General features: G+C 36.8%; 1 protein-coding gene across 1 annotated transcript in view; it reads left to right on the top strand.

Annotated features, from left to right (window-relative positions):
* Window positions 1-18467, top strand: part of LOC108708432 (gamma-aminobutyric acid receptor subunit beta-3) — a 102147-nt gene that overhangs the window by 60703 nt on the left and 22977 nt on the right. The window contains exons 4-5 of the mRNA XM_018247121.2: window positions 8610-8830; window positions 17595-17677. Of these exons, the coding sequence (XP_018102610.2) occupies window positions 8610-8830; window positions 17595-17677 (304 nt within the window). The remainder of the gene's footprint in view (window positions 1-8609; window positions 8831-17594; window positions 17678-18467) is intronic.

Genomic DNA, 18467 nt, shown 5'->3' with positions numbered 1-18467 from the left:
TAAATTTATTTAACCTGCAAATGTAATGTAGCAGGAACAGCAAGAAGAACAAAAATAGGGCAAGAAGATATGTCACTTAGTAGAGATAGTTTTGAGAGAGTCTAAAATACCGTTTATGCAGATTTCCCATGTGCCCCCCTGACTTAGCTGAATTCTGTTCTCAAGCTAGCCTTGGTTACTACTACCCTGGGTTTAAGGGCAGAGCCACCTGTTTGGCTGTAAGAGCAGTTCTTTGTTTTTCTGTGCTGTGGAGCAACATCTTTTGTGTTCTCCCACATATAAAAACTGTGATTCCTTTGTTCAGGTTTCTTTGTGTATTCGGAATCCAAGGAGTTTATGTGAAATTAACTTTGTCTTTCACATCAAGTGATCTCGGGTAACTGAATTTCCAGGACAGTCTCAATATTTTTCACAAATTTATCACACAGCTTATTCACTCTCATTACACATATGGAGGTATATGAGTTTGCATCACAGGTTATTTCAAAACACGTGTCAGCGCCAGTGCACTGGATAACTTAGTGGGGCCTCCAAGGGAAGATATACTACTTCTAGCTCCTACACTCTAGAGTCCCTGCCATGGTGGTTGTCACCACGAGAATGAACCCATACTGTTCCTGTTTGGTAGAGCATACAACTGTTTATTCTAGCTGACCCTGCATACAGTGGCAGTTGCTGTTGCTGTTCTATCACTCACCATGGCCGGAAATAAGGGTAGGCATGCGCGGCGGCACTTGGGCAGGGAGAATGGTGGCCTGTCTGTCTGGCTTTGCCTGCCGCTGTCACTCACGATTAGCTCTTGTCTACAGGGGGTTCCCATACTCCACCAAGGTTTATTGCTATACCTTAGAATCCTGACTTCTCCTTCACTAAGGCCCCTGCTCCTCCATTTTTTTATACATAGAATTACCATAACACTACTGGGCCAATAGGAACATATCCATCTCACCAGACATATGTTACTTAATACAGTAGAGAGAAATTAACTATTTCACATTACACAGTAACAAAAAGTTAAATATCGAAAGAAAACACAGAAGTACTGAAAGGTTTATATTATAGGTAAATTTGATGTTCCTCAGAAGAGACAGAAAGAAAAATCAAAGTGGTAAAAGATCTTTATATAGGTCAGCTTATAGGGAGTTTGGCAGCCTTGAGCTTTTTATGGATTAATGGAGCTCCTCTGTGACATATAGTATTTTTATACATATACAGTAAGTGTTATATTAGATTGTAGATAAATGCATGTCATAACACATGAGATATAGGTTTCAACTGTAATGCTGATGCTTAAAGTCTTCTGAAACTTATCCTTCTTTTCTGCAATCATGTTTCTTTATGTCATGCATATTATATGTAGCCTCATGTTTTTGTACAGTAATCTTACAAATGACCAAGTGCCATAAACATACACTTTGCCAAAATGGGGTGCAAATAAATCCTGTAAACTATTTAAATAAACAGCAATTTCATATCAGCATTTTACTTCAGCATTAAAAAGGAATAACATTCAGTCATTTATCCTTTAGCTGTATGAGCTGTATGACTCCCGCAGTTGCATCTGTTTCAACAAGCTGGTGGAAAAGCGATTTAAAAGCCTAAAGGCTTGCAAACATAGCCGCTAAGATTCCATTTTTGCATTGAATTAAAAGGAATTTAAAGTATACATGTTTTCTTTAAATAATATGAATTGGTAAAATCATAAACATATTGTCCAAGCACTGAGATTTGTCCATGTTTTCAGGTCTGTTATACCAAATATCAAACTGAATCCATAGCCTTATCTGCATTTCCAGCTCTGAAAAAAATTATTATCACATGTTCACATTTAAGAGTAGATTAGCGCTAACCTCAGTAAAATGCAGCAACTCTCTATACATTTCTATGAGATTTATAGAGGCACATTTATCAAAGTCATTTGATAAATATAGAAATGAATAGAGAGCATGAGCTCTAATTTAACAATTTTATAAAGCTGCCCCTTAGAGCTTCGAAAGGCAAGTCAACAAATGTGTTAGGGGACCCTCAGTGAATATAATCACTTGCATTACACCCTGGGCTGGCCCTCCTGGTGAAAATGCACCCACCCAGTATACAACCCACTGAGCACTGTGCTTCCACCTTTGTCAGTGCCACTTATATCTCCTTTGCTGTACATAACAGCTAGCATGTTTAGTAGAGTAATAATTCCAATTTTAAAGTTCAGGGCAAACAGGGAGAATGAGATTGATCTGCTCCACATTTGGTCCTTGTGAGGTAGATAATTAGTTCACCAGAATACAATCCCCAACCTTTGTTGTGACTGTTTTGTTAGCAGGAGTCCTTTATGCAGGGGGGTTATCTGTGCACTGGCAAGAACCAAACATAGAGTTGCCCTGTTTAACTCAAGAAATAGCAAAAACATTTTATTTATTTTCTTTTTTTCTATTTTCCGTTTATTTCCTAATTAACAAAAGTCAAAAAAATGTGGTCAGCACAAGCCTTACATATTGAACATGGGAGTATACTGCCCCTTTAGGGAAATGTTTTCGATGAAGGACATAAGTAGAATTTGACGTGGGGAAGATGGTTCAGGGAATTTTGCTAATTGAAAATTGAATCAAGGTTTTAATTAGTAAGCAGTGAATTTAAAACTGAAAATGTGTACATAACTCATGATTGGGGAAAAAAAGCAATAGTGTGACGTTATACTGTACAAGTGGAACATGCATGCTCATTGATGGATAAAATGTAAAATGTAATATGAGAGAGCTGAAATGCATAATGTGAATAACTGTATTAACTGCAAGACCAAAGGGGTTATATATGGGTTGAGATGCTCATGTCTAAAAGTGTGCAAATATCCACAGACCATCTTATTTCCAATCTGTACTGTAGAGTATATGGATTTTGTCATGTACACTTTTAGACATGAGCAACTCAACCCAAAAACCTAAGCTAAAATACAGAAGGGCTATTCTAAATAAGGATGAGAAAAGCCTGGTTGTAGTATACTTTTGGTGCTTCAATTGCGGTGACCAAAGGAACTGGACTCAAAGACTGATGTGATTGTCAAACCTTTTTACTTAATCGTTCAGAGTTCTTTGAGTCTGGCCAGGAGATTGGCAAATTACTAATAAGGTGCCACTATTCAAGAAGGGATCATATTCTCAGTCTGTAAGTTTGCCATCAGTGGCATGAAAGCTTTTGAAGGGGGTAATAAGGGACAAAATACTTCCATACATTCCAAATCATAATATTTGTACTTGAATAGAGAACTGACTGGAGGATAGATTACAAAGAAAATGATTGCTTTACTACCAATTTAATTGGACCTGTGTTGTTAGTGGAGTATTACAGGGGTCTGTACTTGGCCCTTTGCTTTTTAATTTGTCTATTAATTACCTTGAGGTAGAAATTGTAAATACTGTCTCTGTTTTGGCTGATGATTCTACCTTCTAAAAATATACAGGTGTCTATTCATGCCTTTAAAGGAACAGTAACATCAAAAAATCAAAGTGTTTTAGGGGCCGATTCACTAAGCTCGAGTGAAGGATTCGAATGAAAAATACTTCGAATTTCGAAGTATTTTTTGGGTACTTCGACCATCGAATGGGCTACTTCGACCTTCGACTACGACCTTCGATTCGAACGAAAAATCGTTCGACTATTCGACCATTCGATAGTCGAAGTACTTTCCCTTTAAAAAAAACTTCGACCCCATACTTCGGCAGATAAAACCTACCGAAGTCAATGTTAGCCTATGGGGAAGGTCCCCATAGGCTTGCTAAACTTTTTTTGATCGAAGGATTTTCCTTCGATCGTTGGATTAAAATCCTTCGAATCGTTCGATTCGAAGGATTTAATCGTTCGATCGAACAAAAAATCCTTCGATCGATCGAACGAACGTTTAGCGCTAAATCCTTCGACTTCGATATTCGAAGTCGAAGGATTTCAATTCGAGGGTCGAATTTCGAAGTATTTTTTACTTCAAAATTCGACCCTTAGTGAATCTGCCCCTTAAAGTAATACAAATATGTTGCAGTGTTTCCATGCATTGGTAAAACTGCTGTGTTTGCTTCAGAAACACTACTATTATTTTTATAAATAAGCTGCTGTGTAGCAATGGGGGCAGCCATTTAAAGGAGAAAAGGCTCAGGTTACAGAGCAGATAGCAGATAAGCTCTGTAGAAAATAATGGTGTTATCTGTTATCCACTATTTAACCTGTGTCATATAGCCGTTTTTCAATTTCTGCCATTCCTCCACAGCAGCTTGTTTATATGAACTATATTAGTGTTTCTGAAGCAAACAGATCAGTTTTACCAGTGCAGGGCAACATTACTTGATATTTTCATTACTTTAAAACACTTTCATTTTTTGGTTACTGTTGTTCCCTTTCTTGAGCAAGTACAATTTCCAAGTATATAGCAATCTTAAGATACGCATTTTTCTATATGTATTGGCTACCTGTGCACTGGAGTTTATTTGAAGGGGTTGGACTTTTTTTAAATCAAATTAACTATAACTTTGCAACTATAGTATGCTGATAACTGATAACGCTTTAATTATGCAGAGTATTTTTTATGCAACTGTGCTAGTGATAAGTGAATTTTGACAATTTTTTTGTGAAATTGCAACAAAAATTTGCATAAAAAAGAAACACAAGGAAAAACCCTCCTTCACTTCAATGCATTTGGAGCGAGAAAAAACTTGAGAAAAAATGTCCATTGACTTTAATGCAATTGGAGTCAGAAAAAAATTTGCTTTTGTAAAAAGAATTGCGCAAAAAAAAGCCTGTTGACTTCAATTCATGTCACAAATTGGCAAATTTTTCAGTGAAGCAAAATGGGGCTGATTCTTTGTGCACCTGTATCACTAATCTGTGCCTACTATTATTTGGGGCACATTTACTAAGCTTGAGTGAAGGATTCGAAGTAAAAAAACTTAGAATTTCGAAGTATTTTTTTGGGTACTTCAACCACCAAATAGGCTACTTCGACCTTCGACTACGACTTCAAATCGAACGTTTTGAACTAAAAATCGTTCGACTATTCGACCATTCGATAGTCGAAGTACTGTCTCTTAAAAAAAAACTTTGACTACCTACTTCAGCACTTTAAACCTACCGAGCTACAATGTTAGCCTATGGGGACCTTCCCCATTAGCTTTCTATACTTTTTTTGATCGAAGGAAAATCAAACGATCGATGGATTAAAATCCTTTGAATCGTTCGGTTCGAATGATTTAATAGTTAGATCTAATGATTTTTCCTTCGATCGAAGTATTTGCGGGAAAATCCTTCAACTTCGATATTAAGTCGAAGGGTTTTACTTCGATGGTCGAATATCGAGGGTTAATTAACCCTTGATATTCGACCCTTAGTAAATGTTTCCCTTATTGTTTTATTGATGTGCGATTAACCATCACTATTATTGCCACTCGTTCTTCATTAGGTGGTTGCATCTACTTTCCCATAATCACACTAGAGGTTTGTACCCTCATGCTGGCAGAAATGTGATAGTGGCCCAATAAAATCCTTTTAGTTGCCACCTTAATCTTAATTCATCCAGTAAATCAGTTTTGTGGAACACCAAGATAATATCTTAATTGGGTGCAAAGGGAAATCTTTCACCTCTTGTTTTTTATACTATATTTTAACTCTGGAGAGCTCTGCTAAATAATCTGTTGCTTTATAAATAAATGATAACCCTGCATTATACTGTGAATGATGTGGTCTCTTGCAAGGCTAGAATTTCAGTTAAATGCACTGAATTTTTCTTCATTTAAATTAGTTGAAAGGGCAGGGAGGCCAAAAAGCCCATTATGATATACATGTTTTCAGAAGCTTTACTGGCATTATAATTTCAGCTCTGATTGACAAAAGACAACTTTGGTTTATTACAGTGCATTAGGCAACAACACCATATTAATAATAAGGAAATGCGATTAGTGCACTCTTGTGCATACAGAGCTGGCTGTGTCTATGGCTGTTGCATTGCAAGGCAAAACTTGATTTATTGCTTTCCAGCTGTGAAATGGGTAAGGCAGGAGCAATTCCAGACAGTCTGATGCCTAAGGCAGAATGACCTGGAACTGTGGCAGACAACCAACTCCTTGAGTTCTTCTTACCTTTCTCCTGGTTATTAAATTCAGGTCAGAGTCTTGTTGGGCATGGAAAACAGAATATGCATGTTGTAGTACTGTATATATACCCAGACAATTAACAGTTATGGTAAAAAAATGCCATCTAGCAGTCGGGTGGACTATGGTAAACCATTACTAGGTGCTATTAAGTTATAGCACCTAGTAATGAAGTTTAAAGGAGAAGGAAAGGTTAAAACTAAGTAAGCCTTATCAGAAAGGTCCATCTAAATATACCAGTAAACCCCCCAAAGTGGTGCTGCTCTGGGTCCCCTGTCAAAAGAAACACTGCATTTCTTTCCTTCTATTGTGTACTCATGGGCTTCTGTATCAGACTTCCTGCCTTCAGCTTAAACCTCATTGCCCTGGGCAAGACCATGCTCAGTTTGCTCCTCTTTCCCCCCCCCCCTCCCTTCTCTGCTGTATTCTGAGCCCAGAGCAGGGAGTGACTCAGGCAGGAAGTGATGTCACACCATGTTAATACTGCAGCTCCTATCCTAAACAAACAGAGAGTTTCTAGAGCTTTTTACTCAGGTATGGTAAAACATTCTACAGAATAAATATAGCATTCTAGCTTGCACTATTGCAGCTAGTCTATTGGCGATAAAATGCCTCCGTAACATTCCTTCTCCTTTACGTGGATAGCTAGTATGTCAAAGACCATTCTGTTGGAGTTTTAGAGCTCAGCAACTGGCATGATAAATGCACCTCATAGTATGCTGCACCTCATGTAAGCCATGTAAGACCTGGAAATTTGGAAATAGCTTCTTGATATGGCAAGTCATTAAGTAGGAAGGGACAGAGTGGCAGAAGCTATTTGCTCTGATGCCCTCTGATGTCTTCTTTTAATGAGTTAAAAATCTTTGACTTTTACTCTGGTGTATAAGAGCAAAGGTCTGGATATTGTTTAATGTATAAGGCACTGAACCTTGTCATAGCTTTAGCCTGGCATGCAAATTGTGGGAGACTGAACATTTATTGAAGAGTTGTCTGTTAGAAAATAAAAAAACCTTCATTTATTTTAATAAATTCCTTTGTCCTTTCCTTATCCTGTACAAGTTAATCAGCTGTACACAGACCTAAAATCACTTGTGTGTTATGCAACATTTCCCTTTTCCCATCATGCCAACAATATAATAATTTTTAAACAGTAAGTTAATTAATAAGTACTTTAGCTACCGTATCAATGGTTTACTTGGTTTATTACAGTACCCAAAAAATGACACGTCAGTTATGGAAGTATAAAGATGGATATTACAGAAAATGGCCTGGCATAACCACATCTTATAACAGGGTATTAAAGTTTTGTATTTTTAAATATGTTCAGATCCTTATTCTAGGACCAATATTATGATGTGTGTAGAAGAAACAGGCTATTAGCAAGGGAATTTTACTCTTGCTGCTTGTTCTGGTATTTGCCATGACCAGTCCCTTATATCTGGCCACATTTACAATATAATCCAGTCAATCTTTTTAAAAGGAACTTCAGACGGTAGGTAATAATATGCAGAAAGGGAATAAGTCAGTGGCTGATACTACACTTGGATGAACAAAGAACTGTCAATAACACCCTGTGCAAGCTGTTGAAATGCTTTGCCAGAATATAACCATATATCAATTCCTTTTCATTGATTAAATATGTAGGACATGTATAGTTTGAATATTGCCTACACTGATTTGACTATTTTAACAGTTCTCCTTGTGTAAAACTATACAGTTTTGGATATCAATGACTATAAAGCATGTATACTTTTTCAAATACAGTACTTTTAACCAAAAAACATTTGTTGTTCAGTTAGTAAGAACTTTTGGAAATAACAAAAGAATTGCTCTTTATTTAAAGGAGAATAACACCCTCCAAGTATGAAAGTAATTCATGGGGAAAGTTGGTATTTTACCTGCCTGACCAGTCAAAATTATAATTAAATCCACTTATTTAGACGGAAAAAAAGGCCTGACACAGTATCCCTTCCCCTCAGTCAATTTTTAAAAACGAATCCCCATTGCAATTATGCTTTAGGTAAATAACCCCTGTAATCAGATTGTTTGGACTTTTTGGGGCACAGCTCAACTTTTTTTTTAAAAACTCAAATTTTCAAGATCTATTAAAGCATGATGCAGCAAAAAGCCTGAATATGACTTATACACAACCACCATCTCAGGTTGTGTATAAGTCAATGGCAGAGATCCCTATTCTATTTTAAAGTGTCTGTGGTCTGCGCTGGAATTAGCCCAAAAATCTGACCATTTCTGGCAAAAATCTGAAAACTCAGGCTTTTAAGGAAAAAGCTCAAAAAAATCTAGAGATTCTGGAAAAAACTCCTTTTACATGAACCCATAAAAGGGTATAGTAGTTTGGTTGTGATTTTTTTATTTAAAAAATGAGATAAATTCATATTTTAGTAAATAACCCTCAAAAATTAACAAAATCAAGATGTATATTTGTATATCCTGTACCAGCATTTAAATAGTGTATGTCTTTTGCAGGATTACACCCTGACAATGTACTTTCAACAGTACTGGAGAGACAAGAGGCTGGCTTATACTGGCATCCCACTCAACCTCACTCTTGACAACCGTGTGGCTGATCAACTGTGGGTTCCTGACACTTATTTTCTTAATGACAAAAAGTCTTTTGTACATGGAGTTACAGTGAAGAATCGTATGATACGCCTTCATCCAGATGGGACAGTTTTATATGGTCTGAGGTAAAAAAAAAACATAAATTGTTTTAATGCTAGCATTTCAGTGTGATCTTATATTATAGTTCTTATTTGTATCTTTCTTCCTATCTATTGGCTTTTACTGTTTAAAAAAGCTATATGATATTGTGTCTTGGAAAAAAAAAGAAATATTGCGTTCACATATATGGGAACATTACTTTTATCAGTACCTTTGAGAAAAGCTGTTATTATTTAGCCTTATAATTTATTGTCTCTCTCAGGGACTGAACAGTTTCAAACTTAGCAAAATCAATCATCAGCAATCTTACACAAATCTGAATCAGACTAACTGAATGGCATCTGTCCTTAATGATCTTAAAGTAGTTGTTGTTAAACAATTCGATCTATCAATTCAGCATGAAAGGACACTTAACTGTACCTCTACAGACTTCTGAGTAGAAGAATATTAGCATATTCATGTATCCCACAGCTCACGTTTCCTTTTACATTTGCCACAATCTGCCCAATTTGGTAATTATGTGCAACCTAATTTGAAACAGAATTATCATTGCGTTATATCTATCATGTGTTCTTCCGTTCAAGATGTATTCCTTGGCTATATCCAAGATGTGTCTTTTCTAGACACATTTCCCTGTCTAAACTCTGTCAAATAATTTATGTACTTTACATATTGTCAGGGCCTGAACTAGGGGTAGGCAGAGTAGGCACGTGCCTAGGGCGCAAAGCTGGGAGGGCGCCAGGCACGTACCTCCTCTATCGCCTACCCCAAGTCCGGTTCCCTTCTCTTTGTGCGCTTCTGCACATGCGCAAATTCACGCACGCGCACACTAAACAGGTGCCGCAACTGCTGGGCCTGCCTAGGGCACCTGCCCAGCATGGCCCGGCACTGCATATTGTGATTATATCAACATTATCTATAATCTTTATCATGGGGGCCTTATTTATAAAAGTCTGAATTTATCTGACTATTGTAATGAAAAAAGTCTGACCAAACTAGAATCCACGATTGGACCTCTTTTGTTATGAAAAAAATCTAAATTTTATTGGATCAGGGAGAAACTTGAAAAAATCGAGTGAAAATCAGAATCGTACAATTTTGGATTTTTGGGCTAATTCTAGCACAGAAACTTCCAAATAGGATAGGGACCTCTCCCATTGACTTATATACAACCTTGGTAGGTCTGATATGCTGGATTTTTCAGATTCAAACTTTTTCTTTCCTTGGGGTATAATAAATCTTGAAAAATTTGAGGGGTTTTTTTCCACTTAAAATTAAAATTTAATAGTTAAAAAATTTTTTTTCAAGTTTTTGGCATTCAGACTTTAATAAATAACCCCCATGAAGTTCTAATTAAGTTTGCCCTATTTTATTAAAAAAAAAAAAAAACCCAACCTGCTAATGGTTCTGAGCCTTGACAAGAGTCCCATAGACTTTAGTACATGTACATAATTTCCTCAAGGGGATCCAACCTGGACAACACTGATTTAGACAACAATTTTATTGCCCTTATCTGGACAGTTTCTAGTTTAACAGTAGCTTTCTGTAAAATGTGTTTGTACCTGAAAACGAATTGTGGTTGAATATTGCATCATAGTATATCATGCTCCTTCATATAGTTCTTACTGTCCTCAAAGTCCTCATTAGCTGCCTAATGAAGAATATTACATTACAATATGAGAATTGTTATTCTTGTTTATGCAATTATTTGTTCACCACTTTTATTATATTTCCCCTATATTTTTAAATGAAAAATATATGTTGCTATTTAGTCCTCCTCTATTAGTGATGGGCCAATCAGTGCCACTTCGCTGCACCGCAAAATTTGCGAATTTACCTAAAATTTTGCGAATTTACCGATTTGTGAAACGGCGAAAACTTCACGAAAGAAACTTCACGAGTGTCAATTTTTATACATGCAACTATTTTGTCCAAATGCATTAAAGTTAATGGACATCCGAATAATTTAATGCGCTTAACTATTTTATTTTTTTTTGTCGTGGTAGACTTTTCGCGAAATGTGGAAATTAGCAGCCAGTTCATGCCTGGCAAATTAATTCACCCATCGCTGTCCTCTATTTCAAAAGGACAAGGAAACCCTTTCTCTTATTCTATTAAGTCTTCAGTATGTTATAGAGGACCCTTGGCTGTCCCCGATAGCTACTTTTTTTTTTAATTACCATTTTATTTAACTGTGTTACCTTCCCAAAAATGTACCTTGCACGTGGGGAATGCCATTTTGTCGTGCACTGTGTAATGAAGAATTCATATGTACATGTGAAAAATATTCTCCATCCCTTGACCTATGTGAATCATATGGATAGGGAGATGTGGGCTGTGAGGTAGTTCTACATACAACAACCCCCCCGGCCAGTAGGGATTCAAGTAGGTAGGAGAGTGAAATCCCTGCGAGAATACAGATACACTGGAGCAGACATCTTTGGTACTAAAAATACCCATGTGATTGTGATATGATGCAGTGTATTCCACGAATATTCTGTGTACAAAGGAAGAGCCTTTTTTTCTATGTTGTTTTTTAAGTAACTCTACTGTTTCTGGTTAAGAACCACTGGAACCCAAAAATCTTTGTGATAGAGTATGTGTCAGAGTTGGCACAGGGGACACCTGAAGAGAGGCAAAAGAAAATGACAGCAAAGTAGGCTACATGTTAACAGGCTGAAAATCCCTAATTTCCATGTGGGTCTTTTTCTCAGTGTGGAACGCCTGCCTTCTTTATTGCATGGATCCTAGTTTGTTAGCCATAACTCTGAAGTTTGCATATGTAATATATATATATATATATATATATATATATATATATATATATATATATATATATATATATATATATATATATATATATATATATATATCATATAAAAATGATTTAAGGTTTATTTTGTTTCATATACATTTTGTATTCTCTTAAATCTAGTCTTGTCATTAAAGCATTACGGACTACAGTATACTGTATTCAGCAAAAGGAACATTTTTCTGCTACAGTATATCCTAAATGCAATTTACTATTACTACTACTAATAGATCTAACATAGCAGATATTGCTGTGGAGATATTCACAATACAAGATCTTCTGTGTAATTTCATGCAAATGCCAATTCAGCTTTATTTATAGACAAAAGAAAATGAAACCAAATGATTCTTGTGTGCATGCTTGTGCAGATTTGTGGATGCTCTGATTATTCACCTATCTTTGAGCATCAGCATGGCCCAGCAAGGGCCACTGGGGGGAGGGGGAGAGGGCCTGCAGTGGGCTCAACGTAAGCAGGGAGGGGGCAGGTAGGAATTGCCCTCCAAATATTTTTTTGCTGGGGGGAGGGCCTGGAGCACACCTGTTACGCCACTGAGCAAATGCTTTTGATTTTACACTTGTGTGATAAGGGCTTAAGGAAAGGAAAAGCGATGTCGGTGGATCCCGGTCGGAATAGTAAAGGGGTGCTGGTCGAGCACCAGATTACTGAGATGGGAGGGCTTGGTGAAATAGTAAAGGGGTGCTAAGGTGCACCGGATTACTGAACCAGGCAGAGGAAAAGACCGGAGCTGCAAGTGTTAACCCGCCGTAGCATCTGGGAAAGGCCCTATGGGATTTGGCACGGAAACTGTGAGCCCGACTGGAAATAGAATGATGTTGGATGCATGATTTGAACTGTGAGTGTGGCTGAGGCTGTTTGGATTCACATTGCTAATAAAAGAAAATGTGTTTTTATTCACGGAATCGTTTGTGTGAGGGTCTAACACCTGGTAACCACCCTTACAAGTTTACAGTTTACATAAATGCTGATTGGCCTCCCTCTTTCCATCAACAGATCCAAAAGAAAGCATAAAAGCACCAATCTTAACTCTAGTAAATGTCCTCTGTGTAATTTTTGGAACACAACACCCCATAGTGACATTAATCACAGATTAAGGCAACACTCCTTGCAAAGTTTCTGTACTTAAAGATTACTACAACATATCTATGATAAGATCTACAGTGTTATACCGGCTGCCATTTGGGACTCCAGTCAACTGTCATCTACAGGCTTAATTTACCCTGAAAATAAAATCTTCGGTGTTCTAACCGCTGATTAAATAATAGGTTATGGTTCAGTGCACACCTTATGAAGATGAACATAAATTGAAATCTATTGGTTCAGTACAGGATTATAACAAATAGGGGTTAACGGTATCTCATTTTATTGTTCACAGACTCCAACATACATTTAGAGCAGTTCTAAGCATCCAAACTCACATAAGCATGCACTGGGGAGAACTATTTGAATATCAAGCCTATGTATTAGTTCAGTTTATTTCTTAAAAAATGTAAGGGTAAAATCTTCTCTTTAGTTCAGAATATGCACTACAGAATTATTGTCAGTCAGCCTACAAATTTGTTTTAAAATATGCATTTTCAGTACGTAAGATCTCAACACCCACACACCAGATGGTGTGTAAAGATCCTCTGGAATCTCACAAAGCTTTGCACTTAGGCTGTATGCATTTAGGCTGAAAGATTGTAAGTAATAAGTTGGAAAACAAAGACTTGCCTGTAGTGGAAGGATACTCTGCTTGGCACTGATGTATGATGAGAGAGTTGCCACCATCTATTATCTTGTACATCTTGTCCATAGCAGATTGCCTGTTACCAGAGAAGACATCCCTGCTTGTTCTATCATTTTCTTTCACCTTTTTTAATTGCAAGCTTTATAACTTTTTTTTCTATAAAACAAACAAAATTGGTATTTGAATTTGATACATTTTCCATGAAATGTCTGTATTTCTATATGATTATGGGGGTGATTTACTAAACTCTTAATGCAAAAATTTGTGATTTTTTTTTTTTATAAAATCGGACTTTTAAAAAATCACAAATTTTTCAGGAATTTATTATACCCCGAGGATGGAAAAGTCCAAATCAGAAAATCCGGCATCTCAGACCTGTCGAGGTTGCATTTAAGTCAGTGGGGGAAGTCCCAATGACTTTTTGATGTGATTTTTTTCTTGCAAAGCAAATTTTCTGGAAAATGTAATAATAAATAACCCCCTATATGTATGTTCTTTTATCTTCACCCTGAGATAACTAAGATGTTCAAAATGTGCCATTAGCACATAGGGGCACATTTACTTAGCTCGAGTGAAGGAATAGAAGAAAAAATACTTAAAATTTCAAACGTTTTTTGGGCTACTTCGACCATCGAATTGGCTACTTCGACCTTCGTCTACAACTTCGACTTCCATTCGAACGATTCGAACTAAAAATCGTTCGACCATTCGATAGTCGAAGTACTGTCTCTTTAAAAAAAACTTCGACCCCCTTCTTCGCCAAGTAAAACCTACCGAACCTCAATGTTAGCCTATGGGGAAGGCTTTCTAAGCTATTTTTGATCAAAGGAATTTCGTTCGATCAATGGATTAAAATCCTTCCAATCGTTCGATTCAAAGGATTTGATCGCTCGATCGAAAAAAATTTCCTTCAATCGTTCGTTTGAACGAATTGCGGTAAATCCTTCCACTTCGATATTCAAAGTAGAAGGATTTAACTTTGACAGTTGAATATCGAGGGTTAATTAACCCTCGGTATTCGACCCAAAGTAAATCTGCCCCATAGTGCATAGACAATATTTTAGCCAGAGTCAAATATGTAATTGGTGATTAATACTCGTAGTCATATTTAATTATTAATATTGTTCATGTTCAATTGCTTCTTGTCCCCAAAACATTTGTTTGGAAAACAAGTTTGATGTTGGACTGTGCTATTAAACTGCACCCATCTGTATTGCTGTATTGCAGTTCTTGTTATTGATTTGTTTCAACTTATATTCAATTGTGAAGTTAAAGGAGAAGGAAAGCTACAGAGGTGTTTTATTGCCAATAGATTAGCTGCAATAGCACAAGCTAGAATGCTATATTTATTCTGTAGAATGTTTTACCATACCTGAGTAAAAAGCTCTAGAAACTCTCTGTTTGTTCAGGATAGGAGCTACAGTATTAACATGGTGTGACATCACTTCCTGCCTGAGTCTCTCCCTGCTCTGGGCTCAGATTACAGCAGAGAAGGGAGGGGGGGGGGAGAAAGAGGAGCAAACTGAGCATGCTCTTGCCCAGGGCAATGAGGTTTAAGCTGAAGGCAGGAAGTCTTATACAGAAGCCCATGTGTACACAATAGAAGGAAAGAAATGCAGTGTTTCTTTTGACAGGGGACTCAGAGCAGCACTTCTTTGGGGGTTTACTGGTATATTTAGATGGACCTTTCTGATAAGGCTTACTTAGTTTTAACCTTTCCTTCTCCTTTAAGGGATTCAGATGAGAAACTATTGTTTACAAGGTTACATTTGTTTCTTAATTTCAAGGCTCAGCGGTTGCTCAGCGGTTGCTCAGCGGTTGCATAAATGGCAGGACGTTTTTTTGCACCCATATGTATTTTTCGTTTTTAGTTTTACGCCTAAAACAGAGATGTTTAGGTGAATAGTATACATAGGGATATATTTATCAAATGTGAAACAACCCTTGCCACAGTCCATCAAAGTGAAATTTCACCACTCTCTTAATTTTTCATGAGATTTTTAAAAGCATATTTGTCAAATGGTGAACTTTTACCTGCTTTTACCCACTCAAAAATATGCCACAGGGCATCTTTATATTTGCTATTCTTTATATTTGCCCTTGTTTAATACAGTAAAGCACCACATTCAGCTGTAGCTTCATCCAACACCAAAGATGAAGCAGAAAACCATAAAATTCAGTCCAAATCCAGCTCTCTAAAACCATTAACTGTCCTGCCTGGTCCTGTTCCTTCCACTCATCATTGCTTTGAGTTCCCTTGTGTAAAAAATATAATATATATATATTTATTTGTAGGTCATTCTTTATTAAAATATTCCCATTTTTGCAACTATCATTGTTTTCCTTTTGTATTATTCTAATGCAGTTTTCCTTAAACTGAAATACCCAGCTGCAAGCATACATTAATCCTACCTTGATTATATGTTGGCGGATACTTGAAGTTGTATCCTCCAAGGTTTGGAAACAGTATTATATAAGCATACTAAAACTAGTTCTAGTATTATGTCACCCTCAGGACCCAATATTCTACTTTTAATAGCAAGCTTTCATGATCCCAAGGAGGACCAATATATATCTGCCAAGGGCCCTTAACTATTAAGCTATCCTATCAGTATGATAAATAACAAACAGTGCAACTATCTGGATGAAAAAGGGGGCGAGTGAAGCTGGCATGAAAGTTCCCATTTGACCTAGAGTAAGGCCAAACCCCACTGCATATTAAATTATAAGTGTTTCCATAACCTCTAGGACCAGCACAAGAAATTTGCCAAAGAGAATACATCTATGGAAAGATATTAAAAAACTGGTTATGGAGCCATGTCCTTGCCTCTTTAACTTGGTAGTGTGTCTGGACTAGTCTGTTTTTTTTTTGTTTTTTTTTACTTTTTCTTGTAAATTTTATTTTTGTATATATAAATATCCATAATTCCATAACACATGCTTAAAATGGGAACATTTTTGGTGGCATTTCCAATAGTGATGGGCGAATTTGCGCCGTTTCGCTTCACCGAAAAATTTGTGAAATGGTGAAAAATTCGCGAAACGACGCCGGCGCCCATTTTTTTACTCCGGCGCCCGTTTTTGACGCCGGCGCTCATTTTTTCGAAAACATTTTATGACGCCGGCAAATTTTTGCCGTGAATGTTCGCGGGCGTTTCGCGAATTTATTCGCGCCTGGCGAATAAATTCGCCCATCACTAATTTCCAACCCTTTCTTCTTATTTACAGCTATTTTACCTGTTTCATTTTTCCTTGCACACAAACATTTAAAAGATTTTAGGAGGTGATGTGATTTTCATGTAATTTTTATTCTTGTCGGGCTTTTAAGACATCGCTATCAAGTGCAAATCCAACACAATTTAAAAAATGCAATTTCAAATTTAATGAAGAAGAACAGCCAAAATGCAGTTTTCCATCATTAAGAACAATAACCAATTGCTGGAGGGGACTTCCCCTAGAATAAATTAAAGTAAAATTGTTGCAATAAATCATGATTTGGTACAGAAAATACTGAAAGTGAATCAGTAGTTAAAGATTTGTGATCAGTACATAAATTAACGTACTGTTTGAGCTGGATCAATATGAATTGTGTGATTCAATTGACAAATCTTTGTGAATCAAATTGTGGATGATTTGCACATCTCCAGCGTAAACAACATTAGTCATGTTGAATTAGTCCCACCCACAGGTAATTGACTTGAAGATATAATTCAATTGCAGACAATGGTATCTGATAACTAGAAAATATAGTAGCATATGGCTTCCGTATTTTTTTTGTGTTTTTAAGCTTTATCAGTTAAAGCCCTAAATGAATGTCCAACCTCTGACCAGTGCTCCCCTTGTCAATGTATCAGCCATTCAGTCATAATTTTGATTATCTATGTGTAATTATCTATTGCAGAAAATACATATCCATCCTAACTGACCTACAAACAGGTGTATCTAGGAAAGCAAATGGTCATTCCTCCCAGTTCTCATTCTAGCTGGCCTTCAGGCTGAGCCACCCTTTTAATGTTCTGGACATGTAGCAATCATATCACTATCCATCCATAAATAGTATATTGTTCATTCTCAGTGCATTTGGCCTATTTATCAACACGTGGAACTGTTTCTCTGTCTAAAGTGAATAGACCTAGTTTCAGCTTTCATTTGTTTTTAACTGTAAATTCTGCATTCACTTGTGACAGTTGCCTGTAACCTAATTGTTTGTGTTTTGTTTGTTTACATCAGAATAACAACAACAGCTGCGTGCATGATGGACTTAAGGAGGTACCCACTGGATGAGCAGAATTGCACTCTTGAGATAGAAAGCTGTAAGTAGAATCCAAATGTCTAGAAGACAAGTATTGTTTATGCAGTACTCCATAACTGTGGCATACATGATTAATATTAAATGAACCTTTAAAAGAATGTTTAATTTCTCCTTTGCATTATGTAGTGATCAGAGATCACTGAATTAGACTGAATTAGACAGCACTGGCTCTCGCCACACTGATTAGCCATTGCTTCGAAGCTTGTCGGCAATGCAAAAGAACTAATGTTCACATTTTAATCAGATTCTGTTTGAATAGGGAAAACAGTGAGAAGCAATTTACTTTTACTGTGGTTTAATACAGTATGCATCAGCGCCGATTTTGCTAATCCTCCCCAGGGCACATGGAAAACCCTCTTATTATCATTGTGAACTCATCTGTGTATGAGCAAGCAATTTTGTGTGTATAGTCGTTTTTGAAGAATTGTAATACTTTACTTTAAATAGATGGTCTTGTTAACCCTAGATAGAAATGATATATACTAATACTGTTTCTGACACCCTGGTAACGTTAAATAGTAATCACCCAACCGAATGCGACAGATTACCCTTGGGGAACTGTGCAGCAAAGCTGTTAGGGGTGACAGAGGCAGAAGGTATTATAGTGCTGTAAATTGGGTAAGAGGGCGGTGGAAAAAAATCATGTCCATTTTGTAATACGTGATTTAAAAAGTACAAGACAATGAGCCTCCTAGCTACAATAAAGCTACGGCAATAGAGCTCAGTAGAAAATAGTTTGATGCTAGTTTTTACTGAGCTCTGTGGAACAGGGCATGTATGCTGTGCTTAGT

This window comes from Xenopus laevis, chromosome 2L, assembly GCF_017654675.1.
Source record: "Xenopus laevis strain J_2021 chromosome 2L, Xenopus_laevis_v10.1, whole genome shotgun sequence".
In the NCBI taxonomy this organism is placed as follows: Eukaryota; Metazoa; Chordata; class Amphibia; order Anura; family Pipidae; genus Xenopus; species Xenopus laevis.
This window is presented reverse-complemented; position numbering and strand designations above follow the sequence as displayed.